This window comes from Xiphophorus hellerii, chromosome 20 (genome assembly GCF_003331165.1).
Source record: "Xiphophorus hellerii strain 12219 chromosome 20, Xiphophorus_hellerii-4.1, whole genome shotgun sequence".
Taxonomy (NCBI): Eukaryota; Metazoa; Chordata; class Actinopteri; order Cyprinodontiformes; family Poeciliidae; genus Xiphophorus; species Xiphophorus hellerii.
Window position 1 is genome coordinate 16,870,833 of NC_045691.1, and position 25,319 is coordinate 16,896,151.

The following is a 25,319-nucleotide window of genomic DNA, read 5'->3' on the forward strand; positions in this document are numbered from 1 at the left end:
GTAGCATAGCAGAGATCCAGGCAAAGGCTGAGTGGTGCGCACAGGAGACTGATTGACAGCGCTAAGACCCTCCTCCTGGATATGACTGGTTGTTTCTGACCGAGCTATGTATTACTGCAGTTAGTACTGGGAACACTGGGAGAAGGCAGAAAAGTTTAATTTTTTTTTCACAGATTATTTGCCTCATACCATACTGTCATAGTGACAGCTTTAACACATATGGAAAAGCATATATTTTTTTAATAAAAGTTACATACTGTAGCTTTAAGAGTTGGAATGAATAGAAGGAACCTCAGAATAATCTTTGGGTCTAATATTGATTTTATGTCCAAACAATTAAAAACATTTATTTGTGTTTAGCTTAGTGCTTGTGTGTTTGATAGGGTCATACCAGAGCCAGGAAGGGCAGCAACAGCAGGAACTTACATTAAAGAAAGAAAAACAGTGTTAAAAGAGAACTTACAGAGAAAGACAACATTTTTTTGCATGTTACAAAATATGCTCTCGGTAGAGGGAAATCACTTGATCTAGAGCCTACTTATCTGGACATAATAAAAGAATACATCCGGTCTTTACCATGTCATGCAGATGTATTTTAAATGTTTATGCGACTGTGTTTTTCTGTTTGTTGTTGACATCCTATTGCATTTAAAAGACAATGCTACATAGAAATTAACTAACATCAATTATTTTTCCATTACCATCAAGATATTTTGATCTTGACATTTCTAAAAATCTTAGCTTCCTTGATGGTTTTACTTATTTCAAGGCAGAATATTAAAAACCTGGTGATAATTTGAGTAAAATCTTATCTATTGTTGAGTTAACAGAAAAGATTAATGTTAAATTGACATTGTATAGTTTCAACATTGATTTGACTGTAATAAAGGTACAATTTTCACTGATTTAATAGACACCAGGGTAGTTTTTTTTCTCTTCCTTACATTTGCACTGCAGGAACCATGGCCAAATTACGCAAAGTGGGAAGAAAACTACCACTAAAAACCATCCTGATAAGAAGTTGGTGCTGTTTGGATGGACTTGGAAGAAGCATAGGAGTTTTGCAATGGTAAAATGAGAAAATGTTTAAGTGAAACATTGTCTTTAACAGTTAACTTTAATGTTAAAGAAAATGTTTAAGTTGAATCTTAAATGTTTTCTTTCAGACAGCAGATGGCAGATAAACAGTTTTCCTGTAACGGTGAGATTTTCCTCTGCTATGACCGCATTGAACAGTGAGTGATTGACAATGCTAGACCTTCCTCATGGCTCTGATCAGTTGTTTTTGACTAGGAGAGGTGAATTTCTGCAGATGGCAATAGAATCACTGGGAGGGAAGGGAAGAGGCCTGACATTTTCACAGATTATCTGTCTCATGCCATAAGTCTGAATTTCCCTGTATTTAAGGTCACACATCTTCTCAAACTCTTACCATCTGCTGACAATTGTCTTCCTTGATCTCTTGATACTGCTGGTGGGTTACAACAAAGAGACAATTTTGAAAAATATATGTAAAAATCACCATTTTTAAAATAAAGGTTACACACCTCAATTTCAAGAAAATGTGAAAGTTGGCAGTTTCTTTACAAAACGTTCTTAGCATTAACAGAAAAGACCATGTTTAAAATAATGGAGCAGCTAAAAAAGAAAGGTTGCAGTACAGCAAAGTATTTACACTATACACAGTAACCGTGTTGCTTTAATTTCTACCATTTCTTTCAAACATCAGTAGCATATTTTTTCAATGGACTAATATGCTTTTTGTTGTGGTAAAACATATTTGAAAAAATACTTGAACTTTGATCCAAATGTCCAATTCAGTTGCAGACATTTATCAAAATCGTACCTACTATGCTTGTCGTCCGGTGGTCAACCAAAATTGGATATCCTGATATCGAACCTACTCCAAATAATAGCAAAGGTCAGTAAGTTGACTGTTGAATAGCTTATGCAATCACTTTAATGATGAATTTAAAATTGGAGATTGGCTGTAATTCTCCTGTAACTACGTTTTCAGATTGTTCTTTCAGACTTTCTATAGACTAGACTGGTCTCGGACAAAAACAAAAAGTAGTTCTAGGTTATCAACACTTGCTCAAGTTAGTTCTAGTTGTGTACATCCTTTAAGCTTCTACAGTATGACTTTTGAAAGTACCTTGTACAAAATCTAATTATAGACATTATTATATTATTATTATACAATAATATAATTTAATATAATATAATTATTATTATATTATTATACATTATAATAATTATTTTCCAACAGTCATTGAACAGGACAATAAACAGCTGATGATAATTTGAGTAAAATCGCCTTTGTTGTCTAGGTTAACAGAAAAGATCAATCTTGATATTTCTCATTGGTTTGAACATTGATTTTGTTTGTAAACAGTAACAACATTGTGGTTTTGCTTGTAACAATTCTTAAATATGTGTCGTGTTTAGCCACAAACCTGCAGAAATGGACCTAGCCCTTCCTGTTAAAGAAAATGAAGATGGTATTAGAATAAAGCAAAGTTCTTAGAAATAATAACTATTTAATAATTTTTGGATTTGGAAAACCAGTGTTAGAAATACAATCGAAAACCAGTTCTAAGGAGGAAAACAAAAAAAAATCAAAAGTAAAGAGCCGACAGGAGAAGAGGAAAGTACGAGAGAAACTGGAATGAGAAGAACTGAGACAGAATGCAGCAATAATCCGTTTTACAAGGTAAACATTAACTAATTTTCCACTGGGTACAAAGTGCCTTGAATGGGGGTCCATTTAAGAGGATCTTGCCCTGGGCCCCAGATAGGCTATCAGCTGACCTGAAAGCGATGATCTGTTCCTGAAAGCTGGAGATTGGCTAAATTTCTCCAGTAGCAACTTTTCCAGATTGTTCTGTTTCAGGGGTGGTTTTAGAATGACTGCTTTTAAAGCAGTCATTATCTCTCATAAATTCATTTCTCTCACAGATGAGAGGAATGAAATTGTTATTTGAATCAAATCAGAAATCGGTTTAGCCTGAACAGACTTTCTGTAGACTAGACTGATCTCAGGCAAAAAAAAACAATAGTTCTAGGTTGCCAACACCTGCTCATGGTAGTTCTGGTTGTGTGCATCCTTTAAGCTTCTGCAATACGACGTCTGAAAGTATATTGTATAAAATCTAGATTCCTAGATGATTTTAACTTGTACGTCTGTTATTTCAACACAGGATAAAAAACACCTCATGATAATTTGAGTAAAATCTTCTCCATTGTTTGAGTTAACAGAAAAGATCAATCTTGATTTTTCTCAGTGGTTTGAACATTGATTTTATTTGTAAACAGTAACAACATTGTGGTTTTGATTGTAACAATTCTTAAATATGTGTCGTGTTTAGCCACAAACCTGCAGATAAGGACCCAGCAATTCCTGTTAAAGAAAATGAAGATGATATTAGAATAAACAAAGTTCTTAGAAATAATTAGCATTTAATAATTTTTGGATTTGGAAAACCAGTGTTAGAAATACAATCGAAAACCTGTTCTAAGGAGGAAAACAAAAAAAAATCAAAAGTAAAGAGCCGACAGGAGAAGAGGAAAGTACGAGAGAAACTGGAATGAGAAGAACTGAGACAGAATGCAGCAATAATCCGTTTTACAAGGTGAACATTAACTAATTTTCCACTGGGTACAAAGTGCCTTGAATGGGGGTCCATTTAAGAGGATCTTGCCCTGGGCCCCAGATAGGCTATCAGCTGACCTGAAAGTCAGTAATATGATATTTGGACTGTGTTGAGCAAATACACATGAAGAATTCATGATACATAGTTTTATTCTAACTGTAAAACATCTTAGACACACATATTTACTTAAATTAGGTCCTTTTACATTTATGTTTAATATGTAATTTGTTTGGTTTGTTTCAACATAGTTTGTTTTTATCACATTTATAACCCCAACCCTTATATTGCGCCCATATTGCACACCCATGAAGATATTTGGATGCTTCCACTGTTAATATGTATATAATTTTTTTTCACACTATAATTACAAGGCACTCACAACTGCAACCTTCTAGTCTGTCTGCTCCTTCATGAGTCGCACTTACCTTCTGTGAAAACTAGCCCATTGATCTTATTGGTCACAATTCATTTACATTTAATGAAAATATAGTATATTTACAAATATGCCACAAATAATAAGGCGATTAAAAAGTGACTAAAACGTTTGAGAGGTAGTGTATATTTTTGCTATTGCATCATTTCGTACACAACATCTCTTTAGAAGAGTGAAAAAGCAAAAGATGATCTTTTCTCCTAATGTTTATGAAAATTTGCTTTTATAATTGAAGTAAGAAATATAAATACTTTTGCATTGAAACATATTTTCAGAATTAAAAACTTAAACATTTTATCTGGTAATGGGGACATAAAATCAAAATACAAATGAAAAAAATACAAAACAGGGAAGCTGACTATATAAATTTAAATAAAAGTAAATTGGATCATTTCCAGTTGTTCAAATCATGTTTAAACTCTTCATCACAGTTCGACTGATTTAAACCTAAATTTGATCTTTTAGCTGATAATAAAGTTCTGTGTTTTAATTCCAAAACAACATTCACATACTGTACTTAACCTACCAGGATTAGGAGAAAAATTGGGAAGAGATCCTATAGCTCCTGTGAAAGAAATGGATAAGAATATTAAAATGATTTTCATTTATATCTATTAGGAACTATCGTACCATAGTGACCAAAAAAAAACTGGAAAAGAATGAAGACTGAGAACAACAGATCTTCAATAACATGTCACGGTCAGCAGTGTCTGCACTGAGGTGCAACAGCAGCAGCACTGTGGGTCTTCCAGTACAGTGAGAGGACAGCACTGGACTGAAAGATGTCAAAGTGATTGGTCATTGTTCAGAAGCTACTCAGCTTATTTAATAACTTTGCTGATGAATGGAAAGTTGGAGATTGGCTAAATTTCTCCAGTAGCAACTTTTCCAGATTGTTCTGTTTCAGGGGTGGTTTTAGAATGACTGCTTTTAAAGCAGTCATTATCTCTCATAAATTCATTTCTCTCACAGATGAGAGGAATGAATTTGTTATTTGAATCAAATCAGAAATCGGTTTAGCCTGAACAGACTTTCTGTAGACTAGACTGATCTCAGGCAAAAAAAAAACAATAGTTCTAGGTTGCCAACACCTGCTCATGGTAGTTCTGGTTGTGTGCATCCTTTAAGCTTCTGCAATACGACATCTGAAAGTATATTGTATAAAATCCAGATTCCTAGATGATTTTAACTTGTACGTCTGTTATTTCAACACAGGATAAAAAACACCTCATGATAATTTGAGTAAAATCTTCTCCATTGTTTGAGTTAACAGAAAAGATCAATCTTGATTTTTCTCAGTGGTTTGAACATTGATTTTGTTTGTAAACAGTAACAACATTGTGGTTTTGATTGTAACAATTCTTAAATATGTGTCGTGTTTAGCCACAAACCTGCAGATAAGGACCCAGCAATTCCTGTTAAAGAAAATGAAGATGATTTTAGAATAAAGCAAAGTTCTTAGAAATAATTAGTATTTAATAATTTTTGGATTTGGAAAACCAGTGTTAGAAATACAATCGAAAAAATGTTCTAAGGAGGAAAACAAAAAAAAATCAAAAGTAAAGAGCCGACAGGAGAAGAGGAAAGTACGAGAGAAACTGAAATGAGAAGAACTGAGACAGAATGCAGCAATAATCCGTTTTACAAGGTGAACATTAACTAATTTTCCACTGAGTACAAAGTGCCTTGAATGGGGGTCCATTTAAGAGGATCTTGCCCTGGGCCCCAGATAGGCTATCAGCTGACCTGAAAGTCAGTAGTATGATATTTGGACTGTGTTGAGCAAATACACATGAAGAATTCATGATACATAGTTTTATTCTAACTGTAAAACATCTTAGTCAAAAATATTTACTTAAATTAGGTCCTTTTACATTTATGTTTAATATGTAATTTGTTTGGTTTATTTCAACACAGTTTGTTTTTATCACATTTATAACCCCAACCCTTATATTGCGCCCATATTGCACACCCATGAAGATATTTGGATGCTTCCACTGTTAATATGTATATAATTTTTTTTCACACTATAATTACAAGGCACTCACAACTGCAACCTTCTAGTCTGTCTGCTCCTTCATGAGTCGCACTTACCTTCTGTGAAAACTAGCCCGTTGATCTTATTGGTCACAATTCATTTACATTTATTGAAAATATAGTATATTTACAAATATGCCACAAATAATAAGGCGATTAAAAAGTGACTCCAAACATTTGAGAGGTAGTGTATAATTTTGCTATTGCATCATTTCGCACACAACATCTCTTTAGAAGAGTGAAAAAGCAAAATATGATCTTTTCTCCTAATGTTTATGAAAATTTGCTTTTATAATTGAAGTAAGAAATATAAATACTTTTGATAATTGATACCCCTTTACTTAACATTGAAACATATTTTCAGAATTAAAAACTTAAACATTTTATCTGGTAATGGGGACATAAAATCAAAATACACATGAAAAAAAATACAAAACAGGGAAGCTGACTATATAAATTTAAACAAAAGTAAATTGGATCATTTCCAGTTGTTCAAATCATGTTTAAACTCTTCATCACAGTTCGACTGATTTAAACCTAAATTTGATCTTTTAGCTGATAATAAAGTTCTGTGTTTTAATTCCAAAACAACATTCACATACTGTACTTAACCTACCAGGATTAGGAGAAAAATTGGGAAGAGATCCTATAGCTCCTGTGAAAGAAATGGATAAGAATATTAAAATGATTTTCATTTATATCTATTAGGAACTATCGTACCATAGTGACCAAAAAAAAACTGGAAAAGAATGAAGACTGAGAACAACAAATCTTCAATAACATGTCACGGTCAGCAGTGTCTGCGCTGAGGTGCAACAGCAGCAGCACTGTGGGTCTTCCAGTACAGTGAGAGGACAGCACTGGACTGAAAGATGTCAAAGTGATTGGTCATTGTTCAGAAGCTAATCAGCTTATTCAATAACTTTGCTGATGAATGGAAAGTTGGAGATTGGCTTAAATTTCTCCAGTAGCAACTTTTCCAGATTGTTCTGTTTCAGGGGTGGTTTTAGAATGACTGCTTTTAAAGCAGTCATTATCTCTCATAAATTCATTCCTCTCACAGATGAGAGGAATGAATTTGTTATTTGAATCAAATCAGAAATCGGTTTAGCCTGAACAGACTTTCTGTAGACTAGACTGATCTCAGGCAAAAAAAAACAATAGTTCTAGGTTGCCAACACCTGCTCATGGTAGTTCTGGTTGTGTGCATCCTTTAAGCTTCTGCAATACGACGTCTGAAAGTATATTGTATAAAATCCAGATTCCTAGATGATTTTAACTTGTACGTCTGTTATTTCAACACAGGATAAAAAACACCTCATGATAATTTGAGTAAAATCTTCTCCATTGTTTGAGTTAACAGAAAAGATCAATCTTGATTTTTCTCAGTGGTTTGAACATTGATTTTGTTTGTAAACAGTAACAACATTGTGGTTTTGCTTGTAACAATTCTTAAATATGTGTCGTGTTTAGCCACAAACCTGCAGGTAAGGACACAGCAATTCCTGTTAAAGAAAATGAAGATGATATTAGAATAAAGCAAAGTTCTTAGAAATAATTAGTATTTAATAATTTTTGGATTTGGAAAACCAGTGTTAGAAATACAATCGAAAACCTGTTCTAAGGAGGAAAACAAAAAAAAATCAAAAGTAAAGAGCCGACAGGAGAAGAGGAAAGTACGAGAGAAACTGGAATGAGAAGAACTGAGACAGAATGCAGCAATAATCCGTTTTACAAGGTAAACATTAACTAATTTTCCACTGGATACAAAGTGCCTTGAATGGGGGTCCATTTAAGAGGATCTTGCCCTGGGCCCCAGATAGGCTATCAGCTGACCTGAAAGCCAGTAATATGATATTTGGACTGTGTTGAGCAAATACACATGAAGAATTCATGATACATAGTTTTATTCTAACTGTAAAACATCTTAGACACACATATTTACTTAAATTAGGTCCTTTTACATTTATGTTTGAAATGTAATTTGTTTGGTTTATTTCAACACAGTTTGTTTTTATCACATTTATAACCCCAACCCTTATAACAGTAACAACATTGTAGCTTTGCTTGTAACAATTCTTAAATATTTGTCGTGTTTAACCACAAACCTGCAGAAGAGGTCCTAAACAGAACCCCAGTCTCTTCTGTTAAAGAAGTTCTTAGAGATAATTAGTATTTAATAATTTTTTGATTTGGAAAACCAGTGTCAGGAATGTAATTGAAAACCTATTCTAAAGAGGAAAACAAAAATCAAAAGTAAGAAGCCGACAGGAAGAGAAAATGAGAAAAAGGAAAGGAAGAGAGAAACTGGAATGAGAAAAAAGGAGACAGAATGCAGCAATACTCAGTTTTACAAGGTAAATATGTTAATTAATTTTCCACTAGCTACAAAGTGCCATGAATTGGCGTCTGTCTAATCTTGTCCCAGACCCCGGTTCGGCTGACCTGATAATCAAAATATTTCTGGACTATATTGCGCAAATACGCATGAGGACTCCACAATAAATAGTTTTATTCCACCTGTGAAACCTTTTAGTCAAAAATATTTACTCACTAAATTAGGCCCTTTTACATTCATGTTTGAAATGTAATTTCTTTGGTTTATTTCAGCAGTTTGCTGTTATCACATGATCGTAATTATTTAGGTGAGCACTTTTATTGCACTAGGTGATGTTTTATGTTTATGTTCATAATGTTGTATAGACACAAATAATGTTTTTAATTAAAAGGTTCACTAGCAGCTGTTGCTGTTTTACAGCAGCATTATTACTGGCTTTCAATTTGGATTTTTCTAAATATTTTTACCTGTTTCAAGTAAAAAATAAATTAAAAGATTTTACTTCATTTTTGATGGCTTGTTCATGCAACATAGAATGACATACTGGGAGATACCTAAACAGATTGGGGTGTTACCTGCAATAATGTTTGTGTAGCTACTGTTTTTTGTATCCAAGAAGACTTTAAATATTAAACTCCTTGTGGCTTTAACCCAAACCTGTCAATGTCCAAAATAACAATATTCCTGATATTGGCACAATATAAAAGCACAGTCATATCTAAGGTGAGTTTGGAGTAAAGATGCTGCTTCACTGCATTCAGATGAGTCTACTCAATTGGTTTGGACTCCAGATTATCAGCTCACTGTTAGTCAATGACTGTGTCAAACATTGCAAGCTCTCCCTTGCCATATCTGGCAAAAACATAAAAAAGATTACTAAAAGATAACAGAAAAAGAACTATACTCGTTTAGATTCTGATACAATGCACGACCTTGGGACAGTGGTGTTACCCCCTCTTTGGGTTTGTGGAGGACGGATTTCTCCCCCTGAGGCTTGGTGACCACCATGGATGTGAGCGGGGTCACGAAGCTGTACTTCAGGGACAGCTCCAACGCCTCTTTATTCACTTTCTCTTTCTCAGGTCCAGATAACAGCAGCCTGTATCACAGCATCTTGTCATAATTAGACAACATTATAAAGTCCAGCAAAAAAATCAGAGGCCACTTTTATGAAATTAAATTAAAGGTTGAACAGAGTAACAAAGAGTAAAGGTCCTCACAACAAATTTTTTCATGTTTTGTTTTGTTATTAAACAATATATACATTTCCTTACACTGAAATAAAAACGTTTTCCCTTTGAAAATATTTTTGGTTTGTGCTTAAGAGATGACAACGATAAAAATTTCAGAGCTTATTGACTTTCACACATTAGTATAATAGGAGCTAATGTTTATTCTTTGTGTGTGTAATGTAAAAAGAAATATTTTACCACTTATCAGTTAATTTTGAATTACAAGTTAAATGACATTTTGCCTTCCCATGAAATAAAACCACTGATTTTCTATTCTCAATGTATTTGTAGCATCAATCAGCAATAAATACAATTCATCTACTGTAAAGCATCTGTCAATCCATTTGTATCTCATACTGGTTTCTTAGTCTCATAGACAATGCTTAAAGCAACTGTGTTATATTTAAAAAAATAGATTATTTTACACAATTTCAGTCAATTACAATTTCACCGTCATTTATTTATTTTCTCATTTAGTTATTTTTATCATTCACCTCTTTAACAGTCTTGGCAGTAAACCCTTAAATAAACTGAAACTAAATCCTGATTCCAATATTAGAACAAATAACCAAAATAAGGACAGAAGAGAAGCCATGTCTCACTTACTCTCTCTCCAGAAGCTGTTTAACTGTGAGGTAGGCCCAAGCCCTCTGCAGAAGGTTTTCGGTCACTGTTTCACTGGGATGGTCCGTAGAACCACTTGTGTTAGAAAATGTCACTGTTCTGTTGACCTGTCAAAAATATTAATTATTAATGGTCGTCTTAGCTTTGTAGGACAGTGTTATTGTGTACTATGGATTGATCCTTACTGAGTAAGCCACGACTTGGGGAGTGAAGGTTTCAATGTTGTTGTCAGTGATCTCACCGGCCACAACAATCTCAGAACCGTTGTAGTACTGACTGAAATTAGTCTGGGTTAGATTGGATCCACCCACATAGATCATTGTCACATCTGTTAACAAAGGAGTGGCCACTTCTTCATAGAAACCCTGTTGATACACAGTGTGGTGTGGAATTAATACAGAATGAATTTTAAGTGTAAAAACCTAGTAAATGAGTTGGTGTAAGGATAACGGGTGAAATGGAGGAGGATACCTTGAGCTGTAAATCGGCATCAGAGTCTTCATAAATCCGTCTTGCCACACCATTATTCTGTAGCGACATTTTCTCCAAAAACTCAAAATTGACATCAGAGCCGAAGCCAAGACAGTAGAGAGGAAATTTTTCTGCAATAGCTTCTCTGACATTTGACTGTATTTTATCTAAGTTAATTTCTCCTGAAAGGACAGAAATCAGGGCAAGTTAGGCTCAAATTCTCTGAACCAGCAGAGTTAGCATCTGAAGGTAGGGTATAAATATATAGGTATACGTAATATACCTATAATACAAATATATATATATGTATATATAGGTTTTAAATAAATAGTTATGTAAAACCTTGTAAACAACATTGTAATAATAATTACAGGGGGACTGAACTCACACAAACATCAACAAGGAAATGATTGTAAGAAATAATTACTATTTTATTATTTGACAAAGATTAGACATGAGTAATGTTATAAACTTTGCATTTAAGTTAAAGAATGTTATGACAGATCAAGCTGCAAGGTGAAAATGCAAGATGCAGTAAAATATGTAAAAGAACTGGGAAATCTAAGTCTGGGATCAATTTAGAACTGAGTTTTAATTGTTTTAGGAAAGACAAATAAATTGCATAAATAACAAAATATGATATAATATAGTAAAAAAATGAGGACACCCCTAAAATTATTTAGTTCTTTCCAGAGAAATGTTCATATACTTTCACTTTTAACCTATGAAAAGAGAATGATGTAGGAATAAATACTGCAGCTGTTCTTATTCCTGATTGTTAAAATAACCAAAGACCCTGTTTGTAGTCATCTAATTATGACACTGATCTATAAATCACCACCACCTACTGCCCTGATGTAGAGATCACACACCCACTCTACTACAATGTTCACAGTGGGTAGGACATAATTGTTCTGTTAAGACAACTGATTTTAATTATTGTTCTAACTTTATTAGAACAATAATTAAAACTATTATTCTCTTTGAGGGAGTTGGTTTGTCATCATTAGCATTAACACACTGAAAGCTGCTGGTTCAAAACTTAAACTTTTTCTAATCTGTCTTTGATTTATCATGCCTGTGCAGATACAGGTCACTAATGAAATTATTCCTAATTATTGTTTTAAGTCCCAGGTGCTGCACTAAGAAATTATTATTATTATTATTAATACAAAGTAGCTATACACAAACATTAATACTTAACATATTGTCTATAACTCATAAGTCATTCACAAAAAACTCAAAATATCATTCAAATCTTTCAATAAAAATGGCCAAACTCTGTTTTCAAAAGGGGTCATTGGAAATGCTTTGCTTTGGATTCTTTTTTTGAAGAACTAATTGTTTTACTTTGTGTTATTTTTGTCTAACCTGCTGTTGGGTCTCCATCTGTGAGAAATAACAGGATGGAAGCCGAGCCTTCCCTGCTTTGTGCATTCAGCATCGAAGCTCCTTCCATCACCGCTCCATTGATGTTTGTAGCTGAGAAAGAAGAAATGATGTTTCTCTGCCATCATCAAGCAAAATGTCACATTATCCATCCATCACCTCATTAAGTGGATCCATCTATCCCACTCACCCACCTCAGGCTGGGGTTTTTCCCAGGACATTTTTTGCAGAAAAGCAGCTGTGCTACCAACTGCACAACTGTACAGCCTTGCATTATTCATATTTACTGAAAGGTCATACCTCCTCTTTCAAAAATACTCTGTGCAAACTCTTTAGCCCTCTCCACATTTGAAGCAGTGGCTGGAACAAGTTCTCTTTTCCAGTGAAATATGTCTTGATCAAAACAGATGATACCAAAGAAGTCGTCTTCTGTCAGGTCATTTAAAATGTGGATTAAAGCCCCTCGGGTCTGTGACAGAGGCGCATTCAAAATATTATTTACTTTGGGGTCTTCTTAAGCCTTTTCTTCAAGTGGGAGGAAAGAGATAAATCACATAAAAAAGAGATGTATAAATACTTTACCTGCTCTATTTTTCTGCCGTGCATTGAGCCACTTCTATCGATAACAAAGACGACATTCTTCGGTATTCGGGGAAGATTAGATGGAGCAAAGTGATGGACAAAGTAACCGTCTGAAATCTAATAGTAAGTAAAGTTTGGAAAAGCAAAACAGTATGTTTGATGAAAAAAAAAGAATAAGAAGCTGACTCATATACCGAATAGCGTCGGATGTAAAATGCAATAAAAAATAATTTTGTGGATAAAATTTTACCCTGATGTCTCCCAGTCCGTTGTCTTGGTTGACATCATAAACAATGACCAGATCTCCATTCAATCCTTGCTCTCCACACCTCTCACAAGTTTTCTGTTGGTCCACAGTCGGATAGAAGTACACCGACGCCTGGAAAAAAAACAAACTGATAAATCTGGTGTTGCACACTCTAAACATTATGATTTTAATTTAATTATATTTCTACTTCTGTTTTATTTAAATTGTTGATTTATCAGTTCATTTAAAATAAGCATCATAATTACTGAACCACAATCACACAAAAGTTAATTTTCTTTTACTATGAAAGGTGAAATGTTTTTGTCAGAGGTTTGATAGCAGCTAAAAGTGTGTCACACTTCAGTTCTTGAAGGCCAGCGTCCTGCAACTTTTAGGTGAGGCCCTCGTCCAAATCACCTCCAGTTAGAGTGTAGAAACGCCTCGTCAGCTTTAAATCAAGTTCAACAGAGCTTGTGACCTAATTCAGGATATGGTATGATTAAACAGAGAACCGTCTAACAGTTGAAGGACACCAACCCTGTCTGGAGTTCAATAAGTTCAAGCAGTGAAATAAAGTTGTTCTTTCCTGTTTGAAAATATGTATTTCCTAGTCAAAGAGAAGCCAAATGTATTCTTATGAATATTGGAAATCTTTAGATTTACACTGAATTTCATGGTCTCTGGGTTTTGTTGTTTGCTTTGATTGACGGTAGTTTCTAAATGAAATATTACCAATTTTCTTGAAGCCATGCTTGCATACATGATTGTACTTTTGTTGATGTGTGTAGGGTTGACATAAAAGTCACGTTGTACACAGTGGCGCAAAAGGTGGCTATGCAGTGTATGCAACGCATAGGGGCGCTGCACTAGAGGGGGCGCAAAAACGATGTGGGGAATTTATTTTTTATATAGTCAGCATTTTATGTACTTAACAGCTGTTTGTGTATGAAATGATCAATAACAGAGGAACAGCACTGATTAGGCGCCCCCCTCCCATACAGGCAGCTTGGGCAGCGGCTGAGGCGCGTTTTGTTTTCTTTTAAATTTGTAAGTAATGCCTCGAACAACAGGGAGCTAAAGATGGGGCGCAGAAAAAACTCCGGGGCCCAAAACAGAAAACGGAAGAGGGGGAAGGATAAAGATGTTGGAGAGACGAAGAAAAGCTTTTCAAAGTGGTTGAAAGACAGAAGGTAAGAAATGTCCGTGTATCAGCAAGAGAGTTGTAAATATTCAGGTTAGCTTAAGCTAGCCTACAATGATGATGTTCGCATCCACCTCAAAAATATGTAGTTGCTGCCCTGGCTGCAGCAAACACAGTTTGACTCTGATAATGTGTCGGATGAATGAGGATGTGACGTCAGCGCAGCAGGTGCAAAGAGCCCATTGGTACATTGATCTTGTAGCCAGAGAAACTGTAATCTGTTTTGGATTCTTTAAAGTGGACTGCAAACATTTGTTTTTGTTTTATATTGGCAATAAAAATAAAGGTTTTAGGAGCAGAGCTAATGGTGCATTTGAAATCCATGAAGGCTATGTGTTCCTCTGTTTGATCAATTACTATTTAATAAGAGAGTTAGTTTTAGTTTCACTGAATCAATTAAAAGTAAGTCCTGTAGATTTAATATTTCTCTATCTTAATAAAGTTTTGTTCATTATTAAAAGAATGTTAAGATGTCCAGAATCAGCTGCAGCTTGTTTTTTTTTAATCTGCGCAAAGAATAATTAACATTCTTATCTAATATTTTAATTCTTATAATTCTACATAATTATTACTCAGATTTTTATAAACATCCTTTGGACCATGCAAAGCATTTTAGCTGTTTCTCTATAAGGTCTATTTTCTATTTCCAGTTATTAAGTTCTTCCAAACTGCTATGAGAGCAACTTGAACACAACGATCATTTTAATTTGATATTTTTTCAAATCATCTTTCCATTCTCTTACTTTAACTCACTTGCTCCTTGCCTTTCTCCTTATTTCTAAATCACCACATATGCCTACTTACCAAACTACTCAGTTTATTAATTCCTGCAAACCATGAGCTAGTAGTTTTCATCATTATTTTTCTTTCTATGAAACTTTAACTGTTTAAAGTTTCCTCATCCTTTTCCTTCTTAAAAAAACTTTCATATTCCCCTTTCTTGTGTTTCACATTCCTGTCTGTTACTTGTTTTCCTTTATGACTTTTGTTCCAGTTTTCAGATATTTTTTTATTTATTATATTCATCTACTTATTCCTGTATTCATTTAGTTAGTGTTTCATTTAGTCATCTATTTATTTGCCAACACAGTTATCACAATCTTCTGTTTCCTTAATTTCTTGGCTCTTTCTTTAGTTTTTTATTTTATCCTATAGTTCTAGTTCTATTTTAGTATTTAATTAACCTTTTAACCTGTACTTTACTATCCATTTATTCAGATATTTTGTATTTTATCAGGGTCCTGCCCTTCAACACACTCCCAATATTTTCACTGCTGTTAATCTTTTGATTTACATTTACTGTTGAAATATAAAGCAGTAATTCGTTCAATGGTTGTTAATGGCGAGTTTGCTATGCCGCCATCTGCTGTGTATTCTCCAGTACTGCAGTTATTTTTCTACCATTCCGGACAATTTAAATGAATTCATTTATAAAAGAAATTAAACGAACACATATTGAAACACTTCTCTCCACTTCCTGCTATTTTTACCCATTTTAAACAATTTAGACCAGTTTGTCAACACCTAGGCTGTTCTAAAAACTGGTTTCTTTTTTATAGTGGGTAACAATTAAAAATACCAATTGTGGTAATCCTTTCTTGGACTCTTACGAGTGGAGGATTCTTGCCTCTGCATCCACAATTGGTTTGCTCCTTCCAAACCCGCTACTTTAAATGAGATAAAATACCTAAAGGTGTTTATACCTCCAATCACACTTCAGTTCCGGAGCTGAAGCGTCTTCACGCAGGACTCCGCCGCCCTGTTTTTTTACGGAATGAAACTTTTAAGACGGATTTCAGCGGCTGCTCGCTGGACTCCGCCATCCAATTATCACCACAACAGCATAAAGTTAAAGCCGTTTAGTTTCAGCTGTTAGAGCCCAGGATTCACAGCGTTTCTTACACAGGATTTCTTTTAACGCGAACGCCATCAACTCATTCACGCTTTTCTTTTAAAAGACAATTTACTCTCAGTAAACGGAGTCCCGTCAAGCGTCAGATTCCAGCTGGTAAACCAAATACCAGTCCCGGAAAAAGATCTAAACTCATTCTGAAGAGTTTAGCAATGCGCACGGTCCTTCTGGATTCGGTCTCACCCGCTGGAATCCTTCAGGATCTTGGGATCCGGCTTCGAAGGACCAAATTAATGTCAGGTTCATCTACCTAAGCATTCTCAAACTGAAAAAGAAGAGAGAGACAAGTGAGTTTTAGATTTACTTGCAAGGAGAACGGACAGCAGCGTGCTTTAGATACAATCTACCCGCTCTAAAACAGCTCCTCCCAGAGACTTTCTTTTTATTTCCTTAGGGCGGTCCTAGTTACAGAGCCTATTCAGGGGTCTCAAACTCCAGTTCTCGAGGGCCGCAGTCCTGCAACTTTTAGATGTGCCTCTGCTGCACCACACCTGAACAGAATAATGAGGTCATTAAGGCTCTGGAAAACTGATCTACACAAGGAGGAGGTCATTAAGTCATTTCAATCCAGTGTTTTGTACCTGTGGCACATCTAAAAACTGCAGGACTGCGGCCCTCGAGGCCTGGAGTTTGAGACCCCTGGATTTGGTTATCTTGAGTTAATCACATAGCAGCTGCTTCTTCTGTTCTCTTGAGTCACAGGTGTGTTGCACCTGCAAGCTGCCGTAATGTAGAATGCAAAATTCAGAGTTCTTGTTTATTTCCTTCTGTAGAAACGGTGCAGGAACTGATGAACCCACAGAACAAGGAGGTGTCTTGTGCATCCCTGTCTCATGTACAGTTCCTCTGTTTCTGGTTCATAAACTTCGACCCTTAATCATCCGTCAGTCATCACTCTTGCTGCAGACCATCTGGTGTCAGCTTCCAATTTGACCCGTTTAGATGTCTTCCTGCAAGCATCTCTCACTAGGCACAAATTCCAAAAGCAAACAAGAGTATTTATATTTGTAATTAATTTAAACGCATCACTATCCCACAAACATCCTGTTTCCAGCAACCCAAAATATCCTTTACTGTTAAAAAAAAACCCAGGGTGGCACCCAATACGCCAACGTGGAATCATACATATGCATAAAAATTCTCCCTGCTTTCTGACATACTGAAAGTTCCTCTTCCTGGACATGTACCCTGAGTGTTTCTTCCCTTTGCTGGACATCTTTGCTTTTTTCCGCCAGCCTGGATTTGATCCTATCATTTTTAATCTTTAGAGATACAATCTCTTTATTTAACTCCTCATTTTCTCTCTCTAGCCACTCGAGTTTTTCTGTTTTTGCTCTTAATTTGTCCGCTGCAGTGTTTCTCTGTTTTATCCGTTCCTCTTCCAGTTTATGTTTTATTCTTAATTTGGCTTCGTTATCACATCTTAGTTGGCATATAGTTGCATTTTCTTCCTCCAGGTCCAGATTAATTTTTCTGATTTGTTTTTTGTAAAATGCATTTGATTTTAGAAGTAAGCTATTTTCCTCATGCCAGTTGTGTGTCTTGTCCGTTCTGTTTAGTCTCTCTAGTTTAATCTTCAGACTTTCTACGGTTTTCTGAAGCTCTTTGTTCTCCTCCTGCAGCTTGCTGCGGTTCTTCTGTAAATTGTTTATTTTTGTCAACAAAAAATTATCCTCTTCCATCTTTGCTCTCTGGTTCAAACTGCAAATGAATTTCTCTGTGGAATCTGGGAATACAAAGGCAGCCGCCAGTGATGTCATAGACAGGATGAGTGACATCACTATGACATCAAAGCCACAAGAAGTCTGTTGGGTGTGGGGGAGGGGGGGATGTTTTTTTTTAAAACTTTATTCACAGACACACTGTACAATGACAGAGTGAAACATTTGTTCTGCCTCCAGAACAAAAACAAATACAGATAAATATATTCAAGATGAAGAAAAAGCTACGGGGCTTCGGTTCCCAACTGTTCATTCAAAGCAGTACAGAGTTCAATTGTTTTAATAGCTATTTTCTGTCTTTGATAGTCTGGATATAAAACTTAAGTTCATTGTAAAATGCAGCAAAGCATGGCTTCCCCTACCTGGAACAATGAATATGATATTTAAATAGTGACAATAGAGGATTTATGAGAAACTCTGAACTGTTGGGCTCTTTGCACCTCAGCTTCCGCGTTCGGGGCAAAGCGGCTCAATCTTTTCCGATCTATTGAAAAAGGCTCTTTACACTGGGCGTCTGCAGGGCTTGTCCAAGGTAACAATTAATGATGTACATCGATCCGAAGCCCCGACAATAAGCTGGAGAAAGGTTTTAACATGTTCGCCTCGTTATACACAGATACGAAGGTGAGTTTTACTTCCTTTAAACTTTGTGGCTAACATTAGCTTTAGCTTATGCTAGACATTTTTCTTGTAAAAATGTGCTATTTAAGTATCTAAACATTTTTCATCCATTCTAACGGACAATGTTTTTACCTTGTTTTCAAGTATATTACCTGCGTTTATTGTCGTTAATGTTAGAGACCAAGTAACGGTCTAGGGTACTATAATGTCCCCTCCAGTTCTCCCCGGTTCCTACGCCTACGGCTCTGACTGTAATCCTGGACCTGTGCTTCTGTCTGCTCTGTCCTCTCAACCCTCAGCCGATCACAGTACAGTCACAACGCTCATACTGCTGTTCCTTCCTGTTGAAAGGGAGTTGTTCTCCACCACAGTCGCCCCGTGCTTTAGATGTAGAAATTGTTGGTTAATCAATAATCAGATGGGCTTAATTTATATCCACTAATCAGTTTGTAACAGTGATGAACTAAAATTGTGACTGGATCTGAATCTACGTATTTTTTGTTCAAATGAATTGAATTGATTTAAACTGAATTTAGACCAAACCAGACAAAAACTGGTTTGGATGAATTTGACCTGGTTGAATTATAATGTGGACTAAGCTGACAGCAGTGCAGTAAATTCCTGGTAGATGGCTTTGCTGACTTTATATTTGATAAAAACAAAGTGGACATGAACAGCAGGATGGCGTTGCTGTCCAAATCCTCTCTGACTGTGGAATAAACTTCACACTGGACTTCAAGCACGGTCGATTCTGTGCCTCCACACTTTTCCTTTAGGTTCTGGGACCTTAATTCCCAAATTAAAGTCAAAATGTATTTTCATCTATAAAGGCAACTGGGCAACTTTATATCCCAAGTATGACGCTCATGATGTTGTCAGATTACTTTACGACTAAGAGTCTTCAGTCAGAGGCTTCATCAAGTTTGCTGTAATGCAGACTGCTACAAGAGATCCTTCCTAACAACCATTTGAAGAACCTTGAATAACATGATATTTAACCATATTTTACTTAATTTTAGGATCAATAATGTATTCTTGAATTCAAATTGAATTTAACTTTGTATGTCTCTTGAGACTCCAGTGGTTGTCTACACCTTCTGAATCTCTCCCAAATTCTTTACTGGGCTTCGTTTCACAATCCTGACAAAACTGTGATTGTCCTAGACAGATGTGCACATTGTCCTACCACACTTTCTTTCTTCCACTCAACTTTCCATTAACACGCTTGCATACAGAGCTTTGTGGCGAACTCTTCAACATTTTTCTGCATAATTGTCAAGATAATAAAAATAACGTATTACATAAATCAAATATATAAATGAGTTTACTTTTTCTAACTCAAGTATTCAAATAAAACTTTTAGACAATCTTCTAATTTATTTAAACCCCTCCACATGCTGGCTTGCACGCCGAACCTCCCGACAACTTGCAGGTGGCTATTATTAAGTCTAACCCTTTCATGCATAAATTATGATCCTTTGTCTCAGAATTCTTTTTCCATTTTTTTAAATTTTTTTCTTAAGGCATTTAAAAGGTAGGAATTGTTTTTGTTAAAATATATATTTTTTTTTTATGTGATCAATTGTAATTTTGTCCAAATATTTGAAAAATACATCAGTAGTATTGTTCCTTAGGGGTTATCTGATGTAACAATATTTTTTTTACTTGCAAGACTCGTCTACAGTAGAAGGAGGGACCGGGTCGGTTCTCATGCTTTTTTGTCTGTCGGCCATATTGTATTTAACAAAAATAATTTCTTGCATTTGCAGCTGATGGCCAGTAGTTGATGGTATATTTTATGATGCATTAGTGTCCACTTCAGTGGTCTGTGTGCATTAATAACATAAAAATCCACAGGAAGCACAAGAAAATGGCTTTTAGATAGCTGTCCACTGTAGTGACCACTATGCATGAAAAGGCTAATAATAGCCACGACTCTTAGTCGTAAAGTAATCCTGACAACATCATGAGCGTCATACTTGGGATATAAAGTTGCCCAGTTGCCTTTAAAGATGAAAATACATTTTGACTTTAATTTGGGAATTAAGGTCCCAGAACCTAAAGGAAAAGTGTAGGAGGCACAGAATCGACCGTGCTTGAAGTCCAGTGTGAAGTTTATTCCACAGTCAGTGGCGCAAAAGGTGGCTATGCAGTGTATGCAACGCATAGGGGCGCTGCACTAGAGGGGGCGCAAAAACGATGTGGGGAATTTATTTTTTATATAGTCAGCATTTTATGTACTTAACAGCTGTTTGTGTATGAAATGATCAATAACAGAGGAACAGCACTGATTAGGCGCCCCCCTCCCGTACAGGCAGCTTGGGCAGCGGCTTGAGGCGCGTTTTGTTTTCTTTTAAATTTGTAGTAATGCCTCGACAACAGGGAGCTAAAGATGGGGCGCAGAAAAAACTCCGGGGCCCAAAACAGAAAACGGAAGAGGGGGAAGGATAAAGATGTTGGAGAGACGAAGAAAAGCTTTTCAAAGTGGTTGAAAGACAGAAGGTAAGAAATGTCAGTGTATCAGCAAGAGAGTTGTAAATATTCAGGTTAGCTTAAGCTAGCCTACAATGATGATGTTCGCATCCACCTCAAAAATATGTAGTTGCGGCCCTGGTTGTACATCTGCAATAAGCATTTTAGGGAACACTTTGTATTTATTTTTTAACTTTCCCGAACTTCTAGACTGTGGATACATTTACACATACCATCAGAACCAGCTGTACCTGTTTGTCTGCATGTGTTTTGGTGACAGCATTAGCCAGGGTGCTCAGTCCTCCCTTCACATCAATGAATCTGATCCCAGCTTTCTCATGAATGTGCACATCCACCTAGATGTCAGAAAAATAAGAATACAGAAGACCATACAAAGGAAACTGTAGTTACCAGGGAAAGTTATAATGGATAATGAACAAACCTTGAAGTCTTTGACGGGCTGCATGGGGCGAGCGTGGATCTGCAGCTCGTATTTGCCGTGGGTTCGCTTCAGCAGCTCCTCATAGGTGAGTTCAAAGGTGACCTTTTTGTGGGCCGCCACAGTTACAGAGGTTTTAAATTCCTCCATGGTTCTCCCAACAGAGCTAATAAAAAAATAATCAGCACATGAAGTTTCGAAAATTTCAATTTAACGTTTTCAGTTGTGGAAGCTGGAAAAGACAAAAATGGCATCTAATTTAGACCTGCAAGTAAATCAATCAACTAGCTCATACCTGACAATTCCAGCACTTTGTCCAAGAAGCACAGCCTGAGTGTACTGCTGCTGAGCTCGTTCCTTAGTTTTCACAACTCCATCAAACACTTCCCCGTCCATCATCCTGCAGACACCAAAAAGCTTTGCTTACTTTGCTTAAGTTCTGCACACTTCTGTCTTAAATCCTGCATAAAATGCTTTATCTAACATTGAAGCTATAGTAAAACAAATACATTATTAGATGTTGACGTATTAAGATTCCATTAACTTACATTCTGAATTTACTGATGAAGGCATTCTTGGGAATCTGAACATGGAAGGCAATTTCTTTTGACTGATCCATACGGTTGGCCACACGGCTGGTGATGACGGTGGTGGCATATCGACTGCTAACGGTGGAGTTGATGTGAAAGCTGTAAATGTCCCAGTCATCCTGCATGAACCCAGAGAGCATAATAATAATAATAATAATAATAATAATAATAATAATAATAATAATAATAATAATAATAATAATACAATTCAGATTTCATGTGGCTTATTGCCAGTCAAGCACTGATCATAAATCAAAGCATTAATAGGTCAAATATAATTGTTTAAACAAATTACCTGCATAACAGATTAAGCAGGTACTAAGCTAAATACAAAATAATTTTATGTTGAGTTTTCATCACAGTCTATGTGTAATCACTTTGTGTATTGAATTACTGAACTAATACTTAACTGCAAAATAAAGTACCATATATTTGCATTTTTTCTCATTTACTGATACAATTAACCAGACAATTTCAAAAGGTGTTCAGATATCCTCTAATACTTAAGGTTTCATGAGCAATAACACATTTCAGTGCAATGATAACTAAATAAATTATGAACAAACATATACACAGAACAAAGCAAAAATACAAATCACAATAACATTAACCACAGAGAAAACATTCCCTAAGTTGATCTGTTGTTGTTGTTTGTCTAAGGAAGAGATCATGACCCACAGTTAATTTCTACAAAAACAAATAGTATTTAAACAGGTAATCCATACATTCTGCTATTTTGCGGTGTGTTTCTCTGTCCTGTGGTTACTATACCTTCGCTGGTTGTGCAGCAGCCAAAGCCAGCAGAAACCCAAAGAGGACGAGCCGCTCCACAGCGCTCCCCATAGTATCTCGGAGCAGATTCAAACACAACCAGCTGGATCTTTCCGATAAACTCAAAGTGAGTTCTTGTTTGTGCACGTTTTAAAAGCCAAATCATCTAGAAAGAAAAAAATAAATTAAACATACCCACACATAAAAACTCTACCCCTCCTCCACTCAGTCAACAGAAATTTGACGTAATCCTGTTATGTGCATAACCTTTACGATCGATTCTGAATGTCCATCTTCTGGACTTTGTTCATGTATGTTTGGTGAACAGCCATCCCACTCATTTGAAAACATACAAAAATTATATAACTGAGACAGTTTGACTTTACTCAGGACACAAGCTTTATTAAGCAAACAGGTATGGCACTGAGATAAACTGTTTTAAAGTTAAAATTTATTAATGACTTTAAAATATTTTCAACGGGGAACAAAGCCTCAAGGAGTTCTTGCTTCAACAGTGTTTGAAGCGGAACTTCTTTCTTCGCTTGAACCTAGCAGACTACTTTCCAGCGCTACTTCAATCCTGCTAATACTTGAACACTACTGAAGAAGTCGACGTAAAGCTGTATTTTTCTACGTTTTCTTTTTGTTAAAAAAAAGCAAGAGCAAAAGCAAGGCTTTTTGACGATGTTGATAAGACAAGATATGGGCAAAATACTATTTCATAAAATCAAACATAGATAAATCACTTTGAAGTGTAGCTTTGCAAGACAGAGGAAGAAAGGATGTATGAGCCAAAAATATCTGCATTTCTTTATTAATACACAATCAGAATTATATAAACAGCAATCAATAACAACAGAAAAAAATCTTTCAGGATCTATATGCATTAAAACAGTGTTTGGTAAGGTTATTGAACATTAATGGGTTTAGTTTTTACCCCTTTCACCTCCTTTAGAGGTTTGAATGTTTTTTTATTTATATTTAATTTTCTTTAAACATACTTTAAAAAGGTATAATTTTTTCACCGATCTTGACTAATATTCATTTGAATGCTGATATCAAGCTGTGTAATTTTGTTTTAAATGTGCATTTGGTTACTCATTACAGCTTCCAGTTAAAGTTGTGCAACAAAGTAATCATTCAAAGTCCTCTCCAGGGCAAAGTCGGCTCCCACAAGCCAACAGGTCATTAGCACAGGATTGGCATTGCTGTAGTCAGTTGCAGTGGAGCTGAAAAAAAAATTAAACAACTCTGTTTTTGTTGCCCAAAAAAATTTATAATAAACAACAGGAATACAAAATATACCTGGAAGCAGGAGTCTCTCTGTCTTTGAGCTTCAGTTTCGCATCAGATTGTTGCAGAAGCGCCTGATAGTCTGCTGGTTTTAAAGCTGCACTCAAAAATGCAGGACTTAGTGTTAAAAAGGTGGCACAGAATAATCTTGAGATACTGTGTTTGGATGCGCTGCAAGCTACAGTTAATGCATCTTTTCCAAACGTTCACAGTTGGAAAAAAAATAAGTTGACTTTTTACTCACCTAAAAATCCTTCAATGTCGTCGGCAGATGGCGTCTGCCGCAAAACAGGCCAAAGGAATTTGTTCCTGTCCTTCTCATGCACTAAGATAACCAAACGCACATCCTCCACCGCAACATCTATTTCTTTGGCACGAATGATCACTGTAAGACTAGAAAAATGCACACAGCCTAAGATTAACTTCTGTTTTCAAGCCTTTAGAAAATCACATTCGCTCTGGTAAGAAGGTCCACCTCTCTTTAGGAGTATTCATGGACTGGAAATTGTATCATTTTATTGTGTCATTTTATCATGACAATTACACCAGAAGTACCAATAAGTAGTATTTTAATCAAGTTCCTTTGCATACTCTAATTCGGAAACTAATTATAATTTAAAAATCTATTGCAAAAAGCCCAGTATTAAATTTGAAGATAATTGTTGTTTCTTCAGTAGAAGGAAGTTATAAGTTGTAAATGAAGAAGGTCACCGTCCAACTGTGATAAGATCCTGTCCAGTGTGCCGTGTCGTGGACTGTCCCTGTCGAAGACTGATTCCCTCTGGATCAACCTCAATGTGCTGGTCAGCGCTGATGTGAATAACGATCTTAGCGAAGCCTCCATTTGTTAGTGAGTCCAGCTCACCATTTACAAACACCGCTGATATCCAAGAATATCAAATAAAGGAGGAGACCATCTTAACATGGAAATATCTGAGACTTTTACTGAGAACTTTTGAAAATGAAACACCTCAGCTTGAAATGGCACAAAGAGAAATATTACGAAACCCTTGCTTGGATGGTGAAGTAGTTTGAAAATGGCAGCTTTACTGACATCAAAGCAAAGAGGAACAGGTTGATTTTCAGCTTTCCGCAAAAATCTGTGAGAAACAGGAGGAGCTGGATGGAGAGAAAGGGTTTGTGTAAAAAACAGATGTCATAAACCGACACAGTCATTCATTTCAGCTACAGCTGAAATAATCTGAGTTTCATTTATGGAAATTTGATGATTATTATTATAATTCCTATAAAATAGAATGCAGCTCTAACTTAAATAAATAGCTTCAATTGATC

The 25,319-nt window shown here is 35.7% G+C and overlaps 1 protein-coding gene across 1 annotated transcript in view; it reads right to left on the reverse strand.

The window, feature by feature from the left end:
* Positions 1 to 25,319, reverse strand: part of LOC116710396 (uncharacterized) — a 44,829-nt gene that overhangs the window by 7,484 nt on the left and 12,026 nt on the right. Inside the window, 24 exon segments of the mRNA XM_032549418.1 lie at positions 392 to 421; positions 1,433 to 1,471; positions 1,847 to 1,900; positions 2,457 to 2,480; positions 4,613 to 4,651; positions 5,478 to 5,501; positions 6,740 to 6,778; positions 7,605 to 7,628; positions 9,394 to 9,560; positions 10,300 to 10,424; positions 10,503 to 10,682; positions 10,789 to 10,970; positions 12,160 to 12,270; positions 12,478 to 12,646; positions 12,760 to 12,876; positions 13,010 to 13,138; positions 21,185 to 21,289; positions 21,376 to 21,538; positions 21,668 to 21,772; positions 21,921 to 22,081; positions 22,734 to 22,884; positions 24,039 to 24,123; positions 24,271 to 24,419; positions 24,738 to 24,906. Of these exon segments, the coding sequence (XP_032405309.1) occupies positions 392 to 421; positions 1,433 to 1,471; positions 1,847 to 1,900; positions 2,457 to 2,480; positions 4,613 to 4,651; positions 5,478 to 5,501; positions 6,740 to 6,778; positions 7,605 to 7,628; positions 9,394 to 9,560; positions 10,300 to 10,424; positions 10,503 to 10,682; positions 10,789 to 10,970; positions 12,160 to 12,270; positions 12,478 to 12,646; positions 12,760 to 12,876; positions 13,010 to 13,138; positions 21,185 to 21,289; positions 21,376 to 21,538; positions 21,668 to 21,772; positions 21,921 to 22,081; positions 22,734 to 22,884; positions 24,039 to 24,123; positions 24,271 to 24,419; positions 24,738 to 24,906 (2,541 nt within the window).